A 15,289-nucleotide genomic window follows, 5' to 3' on the forward strand; every position below is an offset into this window, starting at 1 on the left:
AACCCCTCCGACTTCCCCCACCCCTCGCACCGTGCCTCACACGTTGCGGCACCTTTTTCGCGCCACAACGCGCCAAGTGCAAATTGGTTCCCCGCCGAAAATGAAGACGACAACAACAACCACAGCTGTAGGCCCGCAAACAACAACAAGCACCCAGCATGCGGGCGGTGCGCGCTGGTCGTCTGAGTGAGTCCGGCTGGTCCGGCTGCGCGCGGATTTAGCAGTGTAGCAGCCCGTCATCCCCTCTCCATGGACCGACAGCGCCAAGTTTCCGAACTGTGCGCGGCTGCTGGGCCGGGCCGCCTGGCGGGTAGGCAGCCCCCCGCGCGCACAGTTCCTCGCTGCATACAGTCCACTTAAGTCCGCGCTAGTGCGCCGCCGAGGCCCATGTGGTCATGATGGCCGCACCCGCCCTCGCCCCCCGGCACATATACGCACTAGCTCACACACACACACACACACACACACACACACACACACACACACACACACACACACGGGGCGGCACGGCGGCATGATTCCCCGCTTCCCAGCCCCGCCGCCATGCATTTTTATGAGCCGCCAGGAGGACTTCCCCGCCGTGGAGCACGAAGAGGAGGACGAGGACGACGAGGACGAGGGAGCCGCCGGAGTGGCTGGCCGGACCGACACTTTGCCGCAGTCAACCGGGAGGACGCCCTCCGTCGGGGAGCCTTGAAGGGTGCATCGCGGTGGGCGTTTTGGCAGCACGTGTCGGAGGGTGGCGGCGGGCCGGGGCGGGGCGCGGCGGCAGAGTAGCCACCATCACACTGGTTGCTCCCCGAACGGCACGAAACGCCGCACGCAGCAGAAGTCGCCGCTCTTCGCAAATTATTTCCCCGACTTTCCCGCGCGCGCGAGAGAGAGAAAAAGTCGGATTAAGTAAAGCGTCGCAATCTAATTTCGAAAACATAAAAAAGAAAAATAATCGTCGAGTTGGGCGACTGTACTCTCCATTTCATCCCCCTTCCCTTTTTCGCGCCAGCCCGACGCGGCTGGTGTCAATGCCGCCTCATTCCGAAGCAATTTGGCCGCTCGCTGCGAACTGCCACACTGCCACCATATCAGATCGAAATGGAAACGCGAGCTGGCTCAACTGAACCGGGTTTGCAGTGCAGGCGACACGGCGCGGTGCGGGCAGTGCAGGCACGGCCCGATGTCACTCCTCTGATATGCTAATTCTCGTGTGTATTCAATTGATGGCCCGCTAGGCGCTTCCAGTGTGCTTCCACCCCGTTCGCTGGCAAGTGTGTGACAGTCATGCGATTACACTGGCAAACGAGCCGCCACACACGCCGCGAAAAAAAAAAAACAAAAGCAAAAAACAAAATGTGTCACTCAATAAACAGGGTTTGTGCTGCAATATAGGGGTGGATAGGTGCCCCGAGTTGTACACTGGCTCGGTGTTTGCAGAGCCTCGGTACGCACAAGTCTCGAGTGGCGTGTGTCTGTGTGAGTGTGTGTGCGTGTGCCGCACAGCGTGATGTGTTTGTCCGGACGGAGGTACCCTCCCGGACGAAGGACCGCCCCGCGGAACCTCGACAAGAGGGGATCGACAAACCTGTCACGCTGCGGAAAAAGAGGATAAAAAGAGGAGACTGACACGACTTTCTTGAACCGAATGTGACTCACGCGTCATACACACGCACACACACACGCGCGCGCGCGCGCGCATACATACAGTGTGTCATGTCATTGCCACCTGGGCATTCCCAGCTGGCTGCGCGCTGCCAGCAGTAAACCAGTGAACCACTCCACTGTTGTAGTGCTCCCTGGCCGCTCGCTAAACGCCGCTCACCGCACACACACAGTTGTAGTAGTTATGCTGGCTGTGGTGTTGCAACCTCACTGCACTGCCCGCTGCACTGGGACGGTGCAAGTCGAAGTTACGTCGAAGCGAGTAGTAACTCGATTTGGAAACTCGCGCGACTGCTGCTGCTTGCTGGTGGTGCCCCGCGGCGGGCCGGTAGGTACACCGTAGTGGCGTGCCAAGCTTCGCCAACACTCACCTGCCTCATTGGTGGCAGCGGCCGCACCGCGTCGTACTCCCTGATCCACTCGCACGCGGCACGCGCGGCATGCACTCGTCGGTCGATAGTCCCACCGTCCGGCCAAAAACACTCTGACCAGCTCGGTGCACTACAAGTCGCCGATCGGCGGACGGCGCGGGGCGTCCGGGCAGGTCGGCGCCGTGCCCCCTCGGGGTGCCGCGGCGGGGCGGCGGGGCTCCCCCCGCGAGGGCCGCGAGTCCGAGGCGCGGTGGCGGTCCGCGACTCGCGCTCGTCGTCGCGGTGCGGCGACGCGGCGACGCGCGGAGGGGCGCGCGGCTGGAGCGCAGGCAGGGGCGTCCCGAAGCCAACTAACCTCACTTTTCGAGCTGCCACTGCCAGCAGACTTCCCTGCCCTTCCCTGCGAGCCCCTCCCAACCCCTCCCCTTCCCGCCGCCCCGCCGCCAGGCCGCCACAACACAGCCGAGCGCGCTCGGCTCGGCTCGGCTCGGCTCCGACCGGCTCGGCCGCCTCGGCTCGCCCTATCGATTGGGACCGCGAAGCGAAGCAAAGCGGAGCGCGAAGGAGCCGTGCCGCCGCCGCTGGAGCCGAGCCAGCCGAGCCGTGGAGCCGAAGCGGAGCCGAGCCGGGCCGGCCGCGAGAGCGCTGACCCTAACCCTACTCGCAGCGACACCGCCTCCCCGCGTACGGCCCGGCGCGCCGCCGCCACCCCCTGTCCCCGCCCCCGCCGCCCGCCGCCCCCGCCGCCCCCGCCGCCTTCGCCCCGCTGCCAGTGGATTGAGGTTCGACAAGTGGCACCGCTGCCTGCCCGCCGCAGATGGGCGTGGCGCTAGCGCGCTGCACGTCGCGGGGCGTTCTCGTCCACGACGGCAGCGTCGTCGAACTACTCCCAGCCAATGCTACCAGAGAACAACAAACTCTTTCCAGGCGCGCCGTCCTCCAAAGACGACGCACTCTCCGCACCTGTTCCCCGCGACGCCACCAGGTGGCGCGGCTGCAGCTGCCAGCGCAGCGATTCCGCACTCTCTGTCTCTCTCGCACTCGTGGGGCGTCCCGCAGGGGTGGGAGAGAGACAGCCAGGGTCCAGGTGCGGGCGCAGCTTGTCCAGGACTCTCAGGACTCTCAGTCGCGGGGTCAAGAGGCCGACAAGGTCCTCCAGGAGAAGGGAGGGAATCGGCTGGAACGGTCGCTGGAGGCTCCAGGCGCTCCAGGCACAGGGCGTCGAGCGGAAAGAAATTTGAGAGGCTCTCTTTCCCTCTCTCCGTCTTCCTTCCCCTTCGGCCGCGCTCCGCGTTCCGTCTGTATTTTTCGTTATTGGAGTCCGGGGACGTCTGGAGGGGCTGGCGACGCGTCGCGACCATTCCCTCCGTCTCTCTCGCACCGCTGCGGCCCGCCGGCCCGCCCCACGAGTGCGACAGAGACAGAGCGATGGGCCGCGCCCGGCGCCGCATTCAAAGCTCGCGCAATGACCCCCAAGTGCTGCAACGCCTCCGCCAATTTACCGGTCCACCGATTCGCGGCGCAACAAGGAGACCGCTGAATTGGATTCCAGCCGAACGCTGTTTCGGAAATCGAACTCCACTTCCTGAATTTTCCAAGTTGAAACTGCGAATCCGACACGCGGCGCGCTTTCTGTGGCCTTCTGTGTCGGGGAAGACCTGCACAGGCGTCACTGTGTATCCCGCGAACTGATATCATGCCAAGGACAAAATCATTCCTCCGCCTTGGCCGACCTATACAGTCGGCCATTTCAATCTGCCGGGGCCGACGGACGGACAGACAGACAGGCAGACAGACCGGCAGGCGGACAGGAGCCAGAGGGGCCGTACGCTGCAGCGTCCTGTAGTCCTGCACCGCGTCCAGCTGACCAGATGCCACTGTCGCAGTCGCGGGGTGGGGGCACCGCCATGGGCAGCGCCATGGGCAGCGCGCCGCCGCGCCGCCACGCCACACGGGGGTCATGGACCGCCCCCCTCTTCGAGCGAGGCTGGAGTGGGGGGCACCGCGCGTGTAGTACTACCGTGGTACTACACACCACAAAAGCATCCACCCCGCCATTCACGACGGCGGCGTTGGCTTCGACTCGAACCCGCGACCGGCGCCGTCCGAAAGGGATTCTAAACCCGGAATCAAGCCACTGAAGGAGGAGGGTTCCACTCAGGGGGGCTCTTCCGGGACGTCCTCCGCGGTAAGCCGCAGGCAGCGGGGCTAAGTCCGGGGCTAAGTCCGGGGCTAAGTCCGGGGCCAAGTCCGGGGCTAAGTCAACGAGACGTCGGTGCGGTCCGCGCGATGGCGCGCTATGGCACAGGGTGATTAAGGGTGAAGGGTCTCGGTGATTTACGTCCAGATGGGCTGCTGTTGCTCGCCGTGGCGGGGCGGGGCAGTTCGCAGCCCCTTCATCTCACGCCCCCCACCACCTGCCCGACCCATGGCCACCCCGCCGTCAACCCCTCCACATCACTCAGCCGCCGACCGCAGGGACCACAGGGCGCCCCGGCCCTTTGGAGGCTTAATAAACGAACTTCAATCACTACCGTCCCGCACCCCTCACCTTCGGGGCCTCCGGGCCTCCGGGGCCTCCGGGGCCTCGCACGGCGCGGAGGGGTGGCCTCGTGGGCACCGCTCCGGATTCCGCCGGATTCCTGGTTGACGTCCGGTGCGTATTGGGCCGCACCGCACCGCGCCGCCAGCCCCGGCTCGCTAGCACACTGTTCGCACCCACGCGGCCTGCCTGCCTGTGGATATTCATGTGCGGGCAAATTGGACATCCATATGGATCCAGCGCGGAGTAGGGCGGCGAGGGCTCGAGTCGGCTCGGCCAGTGCCAAGCACCCCGCCCCGCCCCGCCCCGCCCTGAGCGAGTTATTCTATTCCCGCTGAGCTGACAATGACTGTCCGGCGTTAATTGTGTCGTCGTTATCTCCGTCCAACAGCCAGCGCTCACACACACACACACACTCACGCAATGACGATCAGTTTCGCTATTTTCCAGGACTTCCCCCGTAGAATAACGCGACCCCTAAAAATAAATGGCGGTGGCAAAAATTGGGGCCGACTGGCGAGCAAACTCCCGCCCAAAGTCCAGTGCGGGCTGTTTGCGAACAGGGGCTGCGGCCGGTGCTCTGTCTCTCTCGCACCCTTACAGGAGGCCCCATGAGTGCGAGCGAGACAGAGAAAGACAGTTCGGAAAGGAAGCAGGGACTGCACGCACACCCACCTGGCGCCACGCCCACACGCCGCAGATCGGTCCCCTGCATCGAATGTCCGCATGATTCACCGGCCGGCGAGAGAGTAAACCGAGCGCGCGCGACAGCGTGCATTTAATTCCCTTTTAATTCTCTGCTAATGGGACGCGGCATTAGGCCGGCAACAGCGTCGAAACCTGCCCCCCCCCCTTCCACAACACACCTGTGCCAGCCAACCTGCTCCCCCGAACTCTTTTCCTGCCCAGGCGCCCTCACCCTTTTGCACCCTCACCCTCTGGACTCCCCAGCCCTTGCGACACGAAACACAAGAAAGGCGGCCGGAACCCATTTCGCCTGTTTAACCCCCCTTCACGAGCAGTAAATACACACACACACACACACACACACACACACACGTGCATACACGCGCACACCAACACACAATGACGGCCGCCTCATGCAGTCCCTTTAGCAACTCCCCCTTTCTTTGTTGCTCAGGTAGGGCGCTGAGGGAGAGAGAGAGAGGGAGAGGGAGGTCCTTTGCTCACCGAAATTCAGGCAAATATCCCCTCCCCTCCCCCTTCTCCCCCGTCCGGGCCGGGCCGGGCCGGGCCGGGCCTTTGAGCAGCAAGCGGGGCGGCAGGGCTGCTAGCGCACTGCCAGCGCCGCCGGCCAAATTGAAAGATAAATGAAATGTTTGCCGTGGGACGAGGACGGCCAGGGCCTCGGCCAGGGCTTTGTGGAGAGCAGAACGTACTGCGTGGCGAGCACCGCCGAATTACGCCACCCGTTTCACAGCAGCAGCGAAAAAAAGCACCCACAGGAATCCAAAGTCGTTCGAACCACGGCGGTCAGTTCGATGATTTTAGAAGTGTTCTCCCGCCTCCGAGACGCACAGCGCCTTGCAAGGCGGGCAGTCGGTGCGCGGTGCACGCGGTGCACGCGGTCGTGCGGCAACTTTAGTCACTTATTCCGTGGCAGAACCGGTCCGGGCCGGTCCAGCAGCGCAGAGAGCGCCCCGCCGCCCTCCCACCCCGGCAACAACAACAACAAAAACAACAAGGTGGGATACCGGGTGCATTAAAACGTCACCTCGGGTTTAGGGAAGGGAAGGCTGGCCAACTCTGAAAAGTTTCGGTCAAAGCCTGCGCTGCTCGAGGCAATGCAAGGCAAGTTCACAGTGTCAGCCGTGGCGGTAGGCAACGCGCCGCACGCCGGCACAGTGGGGTTGCCTACGCCGGCCAACTTGTTAAGAGCGTTTGGCGCCTCATGGCTGGCGCTTCCCTTGGCCGAAGAGAGAGGGAGGGAGAGGGAAAGGGAGAGAGAGCTCGTTAGCGACAAACCGGCGATGAATAAACCGTCAGCAGCAGCCCCATCCAGGCCGCCGACCTGCAGGAAGAAAGGCTCGCTTCTTTCCCGCCAAGAACAACGTCGCAAAGACACCGCGCAGCCTCGTTTCATCGCCATCGTTAATCTCTATAGAGATTCCCTCCAGATTTTTCAACATTTTATTTCAAAGACAATTTTTTTCCGTTTTGTAAATTTTGATCTCTAGTAATTTTTACAAACCTTTATTTTTTCTTATCACCTGCTTTCGTTCTAGTCTTATTTTTTTAACCTCGCCGTTGTATTTATGTTCCTTGACCAGACACTCGGAAGTCCAAGCCCTTCTTGTTATCTTTGGAGGCGCCTCGCCTCGAGAAGCCAACCCCACTGGCCAAGCCGTCCGCTGCGTCCGCCCTGACCACTATAAACTTCCCCACTTCATTTTGTACACACCCCGAGGGGCTTCCCTGTGCCCACTTCCCCCTCCCCCTCCCTTTCTCCACAATCACATTTCAATCCCCGCCTTCTTACTCGTCATCAGCTTTGCTTCATGTTCCTCCATTTTTTCCCCTCGGCTGCCCTCCGTGCGGTTGGGCCTGTCTTCCTGGTGTTCCCCCTCCCCTCCCTCCGCCCCGAGGGAGTTCAGTAGCCGCCTTGCCAGCAACCCCCTCGAAAAACGATTTCTCACGTCAGTTTAAAAAAGAATAAAAGCCGGGAAAATGATGTGAAAGTTTTAACGCGGAGCTGTAGGGAATTTCGCAGTAGAATTTTCTACTTTTCCTTTGGAAACGGCCGCGGCCGTTCGTGCTTTCTTATCTCGAGTCTCATTTTCCCTGGCTATTCCTTACTCGGCGAAGCGGGGCGGACCGGCATTGGTCAGACACTAAGCCAGGCCAGGCGGGCAGGCAGACAGACAGACAGGCAGCCAGGCAGGCAGGCAGCCTCTGCACAACAATAAACAGTGCAGCACGATATCTCCGCGATGTTCATTTCGCGCGAGTGAGCATTTTGCCCTTCATTAGTACATAGTGGCGGCACTGCGCCCCACCCGCCGATTTTATCTCAAGGGGAGGAAACTACGGCCTTTGCAGCCCCAGGGAGGGAGAGTGGCGCCTCGCAGGACGTGCGAAGTAGCGACGCATTGCGGGGGCCCGGGTTCGACTCCCCACACCCCCTCAGCACTATTGTTTCATATTTTTCTCTTTTTCTTCGGTGTTTTTCTTTTTCGAAAGCGCCACCACTTTAAGTCCGCCTTTCTCGACGCCGCCGCGGCGTGGGTGGGGAAAAGTTCCTCTCCCGTCTTTTCTGGAGGCTCCAGCACACACACACACACACACCACACACACACACACACACACCGGCAAAGTATGTCTCCACAAAGCCCCCCTGCACTCCCCCGCCCCCTTCATCCGCAACGCGCACGGCATCTCTGGGCGAAACACCATCCGCTGCCAACAATTTCCACCTTCCATCCCTCTCCCCCACCCTGTCTCTCTCTCTCTCTCTCACTCACTTCCACCCCCACCCGGCCCACACTCTGTCTCTCTCGGACACACACAGGCTTTGTCTTTTTGTCGCCGTCCCTAGGCAACCAGCAGCGCGCGACCACGCTTGGCCGAGCTCCTCTCTCCAGTGTGCCAGTCCGATTCCACGCCATCCGTGCATCGCCGTTTGTCGTCCGTCCGTCCGTCTGCTTACTCCCCGTCGTCGCTCTGTCTCTCTCGCACCGCCACGGCACGCCCCGTGCGTGGGAGAGAGACGGAGCGACGGAAGCACTGTTCGGATTCGGCACAAAGCAAAGCGCCTTCCGTCCGGGCCGTGACGAGCCGCGCCCTCCGCGGAGCCAAACTTCCAGATTAGTTTTAAACAAAATGGAGCACATAAGCACCGCGGTGAGAGCAAACAGGGGAAGGGGCGCCGACCGCGCAGCCCCCCGAGCGAGCGAGCGCTGCAAGACGAAGTTACCGACGGCGCCCAAAGCGGAGGGGACGGGAGGGGCGCATTCGATTCAGACTAATAGAGATGCTGCCGCTCGCACAAAGCAGGCGGCAGACTCGTTCCGAGAGCGCCGTTTGCGTCGCTCTGTCTCTGCCGCATGAGTGCGAGAGAGACTCTCAGTGTGAAGGCGGCCCCGCGGCGCGAAGAGGGATGGAAGCCATCCGCGCCTCCGAAGAGTTAGCTGCTCGCCTTTTGAATTACTGTGCCTTCTTTTCTTTCCAAGTCCAGTAAATCCAAGTCTACGCCGCTGCAGCGGCCCGAAATGGACTTCAGTTCCGCGAATGGCGCAACGGCAGAAAACGGGCCAGTAACGCAAAAACAAAACAAGGAAATACGTAAAACACACACACGGGCCGCGCGCACTCACTCACACCACTGCGTCAAGACGCGGTGACAACTGTCGCGCTGCGTGTGTATGTGTGCGCAATCCATCACGCTGGGCCACGCGCCGCCCTTCGCAAAGGGCTGCAATCCGTCAACGCCTTTGGGAGCGCGGAGCGTGCCCGGGCCCCACTGAGAGTCCCCCCAACGGGCCCCGTCGCCGCGGAGGTAGGCAAACCCTCGGGCACGTCCGCGCGCCGCGCTGCCTCCCCGCCCGGGCTGACGACACACATCCCTCTCCGCGGATAAACCGAACCGTAAACAAAACAGCGGCGCGTCCCCGCGGAGGCGAAGAGCCCCCTGACCATTCCGTCGGCAGTACCACGGAGTACGGCGCCATCGGCATCCATTCGGCGGATGGAATGGCCGCGGGCACGGCCGTTCGTCACGCCACTGCCGTTCCGACGGCGTGTTTTCCCTCGTTTCGCATGCATCACTCTGTCTCTCTCGGACCCTTACGAGACGTCCCATGAGTGCGAGAGAGACAGAGACTGTCGGACTTACTGTGCGTTGAGGTCGACGAGGCGCCGCGGGTCCACGGCCACGCTGTGTCTCTGCGCCTTGTCGACGCGCCTCGTGCCTGCAACCAGAGGGACAAAGACAAGGCGGTGAAGAACTGGCCGGTAGTGCAAGTGCGAGTCTACCCCGCGAGTGGCTTGGCCGGGCAATACGCCGGGCAGACGCCGGGTCGGCGATACCCCGCGCCACTGCACTCTGCGCTGCGCCTTCCCTCTGCGGCGTGGGGTATCGCCGCGCGGCGCGCCACGCCGGGGCCGGCAGCGCCCCCCAGCGGCGCGGCGACGAACTGAACTGCGGGCCTAACGCCCTGCCCCACCGCACTCCGCCAACCCGGCCCGGCCCGCTCCGGGTGCCAAACGACAACAAACGAAGCGCCAAACCGACACCGACGCCGACGTCAGTGACGGTGTCATCCGGACGGAAGATGGCGCCGCATTTCCGGTTCCGTTCCGGGAAAATCTGTCCAAACAGCGTCTAGTCACCGGGAGGATGCAGTCGCGCAAAGGCACCGCCTTGCGAAGCCCACGCCGCGCGCCGCCAGTTCGATGTAATTGCAGCCCAGTTCGTGATCGGCACGCCGATCGCATCGGAGCCACGCCGGTCGATCCGAGATCGAGATATCGAGATAAAAACCGCATTTCGGTACGCAGACGAGGCATGATTGCTGCAGCGGGAGAGCTTGTTTAGTTTCATTTTTTGGCAGTGCCCCTCCCTCTCCCTCCCACTCAGGTGCACAGTGCCCCGACAGTGCGAATTGACGCACGCTCGGCCGTAAAAGGGATGCGGTGGGAACCCCCTTCGTGCGTGTGTGTGAGTGCATCTGCCTTATCATCCCAAAAGGGCCCCATGGGGGCTCGCCTGATAACAGTTTCCACACTGCACACACCAACAGTGTCTACACAACCAGGTAAGCCAGGATATCGTGCATCTGGTCTCTGAGGCCAGGATAACACGAGTCCTGTTGCCGAGGGACGAAAAAAAAAATGGACCCCCGCCCCATTTGGACGCGCTCCGACGTTCCCCTTTTGTACAGCAAAAATAATGGAAAAGTCGAAACGTCGCTTACCTTTTTCATATTTTGCTTTGAGCGCGACGAGACTGGACATGAGTCTCGCTCGGTGGGACGAGTTGCGAACGCCGAGCTCTTTGATGTCGCTCTCGTTGAAATGGAGCAAATCCTGGAAAAGCGAACGAATGAATGAGGGTAAAGCCTTGGAAAAATAAAACAAACTGAATGCCAGGACAGAAACCCGGGCCTGGGACTCCTCGGACTTACCTCGACGCCGTCGAACTTGCGGAAGAGGTCGCCGTACTGGTCCAGGTCGAGCACGGAGAGCCATCGCTGCGTGTCGATGTGTGGCCGGGCGACGGGCTGCGACAGGCTCGCCTTGCTCTTCCGGGACAGCGAGCCGATGGACGGGAAGCGGAAGCTCCACACGATGCCTGCCATCAAAAAAGAAATTCGGGTTAGCAAGCGGCGGGAATCGATCCGCGGATTCTGGCGCCGGGGTTGACCCTTTTACCCGCGCGGCTACAACGCCACTGCAGAGCTACCGTGGCAGGAGACAACGACCCCGGCAGGCCGGGCCGTCTGGGTGAGATAGCTCGTCCCGCCCGCCCTCAACTCGGTCCAGTGGAGTCTCAATGGACATCCGCCCCGAGCGGGGACACACTGTAGTGGGGCGGCGCAGGCGGGACGCTTTTTTCCAGGCCGGCCTTCCACTGTGGCGGCACAGTGTGCTGCAACCACACTGGAATCCAGCGATCCAGCCTGCGAGCCTGGAGTCCTTCATAGTGCCCTGCTTCGCCTGCCGCACTGGCTGGAGTCGGTACGCGACGTCAGCCTGCGTGACCCACTTGGTCAACTAACAGTGGGGCCGCCGTCGCGTCGCGACACTGCACTGGCAAAGCGTGCTCCCAACTAAGGCTCTCCAGTCCCTACTGCCCTTCGGCGGCCGGGCTGACCTCACATTGTGCATCGATGCGGCCGCTAAGCGTCTCGCATCCTCGTTTGTGTGTATATGTGTGTGTGTGTGTGTTGTCACGCGCAGGTGTGTGAGTGTGGCGCGGCGCGCCCTAGACAAAGGCAATATATTTTCAAAGCGTTGGCGGGCTCCGAACCCAAATGTATGAGTCCTATTGCCCCCTGTGAGTTATACATGTGTGAATTGTGTGCGTGTGTGTGTGTGTGTGTGTCCTCTGCTTAGGTATTCAGAGGGGGGGGAGAAAGGGCTGATCCGATTGGGCACTGCTGTGACAAGCGTGTCGCACGCACACACGCACACACACACGCGCGTGCCGGCCGCCCAAACACGCCGTAAATATGGGCCACACATCGTGGCGACGTGCGGGGGGTCACGCTCGAGAGTGCGGCCCCAGTCACAGCGGTGGTCACGGCGGAGGGGGGGAGGGGGGCAAGCGCAGAAGCGGTCACGGAGGCGGTCACAGATGTGGCCATAGAGATTAGTGTTTCACCGGCGGTCACAGAGGCGCTGCTCACAGATTTAGCGACAGGTGTCCCACGACGCCGAGGGCGTAAGACTGGATGACGGAAAATGGAGGACCCGCCCAGTCGGTCGGACCCGAATCAAAAAGGCCAGCGCCTTGTCCACTTTCCGTTTCGGGGAACGTTTATTGTGGGAATCGGATTTCCATGACTTCCATGCGGGTCGGGCGCCGCGGCACAGTGGGCCAGAAGACCGGCGGCGGCGGCCAAAGCTCTGGACGCGTTTTGAGCTCCAGAGTCGCTAAAGGGGGCTTGAACCGACCGTGTGACCCCACCAATGGATTCCTCGTTCGGAGAGCAATCCATTGGTGGGGTCACGCGCTCGGTTCGAGTCCTGTTCAGCGACTCTGGAGCTCAAAACGCGTCTAGAGTTTCGGCCGCCGGCGCCGGTCTTCTGGCCCACTGTGCCACGGCCGGGCACGGCCGTCTCAGAAGGCAAGGCGCCGATCGGAATCGGAATCAGACAGCGGCCAGCCCAGCCCAGCCCAGCCCAGCACACCATTCGGCTGACTCGACGTCGACGTCCCGGCCGGCCATCTGTCTGACTGAAAGCCCAACCGACCGACACAACTGACTGCCTTGTCAGCGAGTCCTGCTGCCTGTTTGACGCCTCGGGCTGCAGGCGGAGGGGGGAGGGGGGCTTAGCTTCCTGGAATCAAAGGAGACAGTCAACTCAGGCGATGACTGCGGGGCCCAGCAATACGTAGTGCATGTGGCGACGCCGTGGCGACGCCGTGGCGACCAGCAGCCAGTCGCGGTCCAAGGCCTCCAGCGTTGTGAACCCAACCAATCAAGAGGCGGCTTCTTAGTTCCAAACGGAGACGCGGAGCCATCGGCACCCGGGAGTGCGCACTGTGACGGTCAGACGGCCAGCGCGACCGCCGCAGACTGCTAGAAGCTAGTGCCTCCAGGAGTAACGAGCTATAAGTAAAACTTGGAAAGACTCGGCAAAGTGTTTGCTCAGGCCGATACCCCGAAGAGCGACAGGGCGACAAGGGCGGGGCGGCGATCAAAATCTAATCGGCGCTGTAAAGAGTCGGGCCGCGTCGCCCCAATTCACTGGACCGGCCGCCAAGACGAGCGCGAGAGCGGTCCGGGTTTATTGCCCGATCACACTCGCCGTTCCGACCACGGCGGCGAAAGGCTCTCTCGCGGACGGGGCCACCAAAGAAGCCTCTCCGCCTCTACACTGGCGGAGCGTCGTCGGGGCGATATTGCGGGCCGTTGTGTCACAGTCGCGATTGGCCACGACGAGGACGGCGCAGACGGCGGGCAGCTCCTGGGGACGGGTCGTGACGCGGAGTCACAGATAAGCTACCCAACCAATAGGTGGTGTGTGTGTCAAAGGAGCGTGCGTGCGCATGCGGCGACTGCTCATCTCCAAGGGGTGGCTGCGTACACTGCGTACACTGCGTACTGCGTGTTACGGCGTGGGCGGTGCCACCTGCCATAAGTCATAGCGAAAACGGGCGGCCCTGCTGTGCTACGCACCCCGCTGGCCCTTCCCCGTCGCTCTGTCTCTCTCGCACCCCTAGGGGAACGGCCCGTGAGAGTGAGAGAGACAGCGACACTGCAGCAGTGGCGTGGTCGGTGTGTTGGTGCACCGCAAGGGTTAATTTACTGGCCGAAGGCTTCGGCGGCGGCAAGGCACTGCAAAGCCAGGGCGTTCGTCGACGGGGAGGTGCTGCGGCGCTGCGGCGTCCGGTGCGGCACTGAGGTGGCGGTGAGGGCGGTCATCATCCAGAAGGCCGTCCTGCAGGCTGGTTCCGACAGTCTCTCTCGCACTCACGGAGCGCCCCGTGCAACGTGCGAGAGAGACTGTCGGAGTGAGTCCGCTGCCGCACCGCGCCGCACCGCGTCGCACCGCGTTGTTCTGTCAATTAGCACCAATGCGGCTCATTGATTCTAGGCCAAAGATAAGGCCGCGGTGTCCGCCCTATCGCCATTAGCGGCGCCTCACCCCCACTGCACACACACAGACACAGACACACACACACACGCACACACACAGAGTGCACGGGCCGTTTGTGCGTCTCGTAGAGACCACATTAAAAGCCCCCCCGCCCTTCCCCGACCGACTCCGCGCGCGGCAGACTTCGCTACGCGCGCAGAATATAATCCACGAGACCGGCGCCCTCCGCCGACGCCCCCCGGGCCTGACCCCGGCCGGCGCCGCTACATTCCCCCCCCCCATCTCTCTCCCACCTCTTAGCCACGCCACGGCTAATTAGATAACCGGGCCTTATCACGTGGGCGAGAGGGAGAACGGTTTTAATTTCTAATCTCCCCAGCCCGCCAACCCCTTTCACTTTTCCCCCTGCCCCCTCTAATCCCTCCCCCCCCCCCTTTTCCCCGCCCCGTCTTACAACAGCATCCCCCATAGCAGCACGACCCCTAACGGCCTACGCCGTCGCCCCGTCGCCGTGGCGCCGCAGTTTGGCGCGCTTTTTCGAGTCCCTTCCTCCGCCGCCAAATAACAGGAAGCGACCCCCTCCCTTTTTTACCCCGTCACACACACACACACACACACACACACACACCACACACACACACACACACTGCGGCCGCACCCACGCGCGAAAACTCCCCTAGCGCGAGGCGATGCCGCCTGGCCGCACCGGCGCCTCGGGGCCCCCGTCGTAGGATACACTCTGAAGGTGGGGCGGGGCGGGGCGGGGCGGGGTTGGTCGCCAACCGCCGGGGCGGGGCTCAGAGGCATTATGGCAACGGAGTCGAGATGGGAAAAAGTTTCATTGAACCGCGAATCTATTTCCCCCAGTGTGGTGCCCGGAGCGAGACGGAGAGACAGTGCGAGACAACGAGAACGGGAGGCCAGTTACTGTCGCCACCGTCGCCGCAGAAACGACACACCAAAAGGCTTTGTTTTTGTTGTTGTTTTCGCGGCGAAATTGTTTGCGTCGTCCGTCTCCCTCCAGCCGGACGGACGGCCCGACGGCGGCGGTGCACTCGACTTGTAGGTCGAAGCTTGACAAGTTGCTCCACGCCCCGCCACGCCCCGCCACGCCCCGCCACGCCCCGCCACGCCCCGCCACGCCCCGCCACGCCCCGCCACGCCGCGCCACGCGCGTGGGCTGCATACTGCACTGCAGGTACAGGGGCCCAACGGAAGCACGCCCGGCCTCCAGGCTGCCTCCAGCACGCCCCGGCCGTGCCTCTGCTCCGCTCTGCTCGCGTGCGACGTGCGTGCGGCCGTGGGGCCCCGCACGGCGTCGACGCCGTCCGCACCGCGTGTGCCCAACGACGTCAACGACGTCGTCAACGAGGAGCAATATAGCGGGCCGCGGGCATGCTGCTGCCAACGCACCCGCAGATTCAGATTGAAGTAA

The 15,289-nt window shown here is 62.5% G+C and overlaps 1 protein-coding gene across 1 annotated transcript in view; it reads right to left on the reverse strand.

The window, feature by feature from the left end:
- LOC117639697 (breast cancer anti-estrogen resistance protein 3 homolog) overlaps positions 1–15,289 on the reverse strand; it is a 48,157-nt gene that overhangs the window by 13,545 nt on the left and 19,323 nt on the right. The window contains 3 exon segments of the mRNA XM_034375573.1: positions 9,422–9,497; positions 10,503–10,614; positions 10,713–10,879. Of these exon segments, the coding sequence (XP_034231464.1) occupies positions 9,422–9,497; positions 10,503–10,614; positions 10,713–10,879 (355 nt within the window).

The sequence above is a fragment of the Thrips palmi genome, unplaced genomic scaffold (genome assembly GCF_012932325.1).
Source record: "Thrips palmi isolate BJ-2018 unplaced genomic scaffold, TpBJ-2018v1 HiC_scaffold_11, whole genome shotgun sequence".
Classification (NCBI taxonomy): domain Eukaryota; kingdom Metazoa; phylum Arthropoda; class Insecta; order Thysanoptera; family Thripidae; genus Thrips; species Thrips palmi.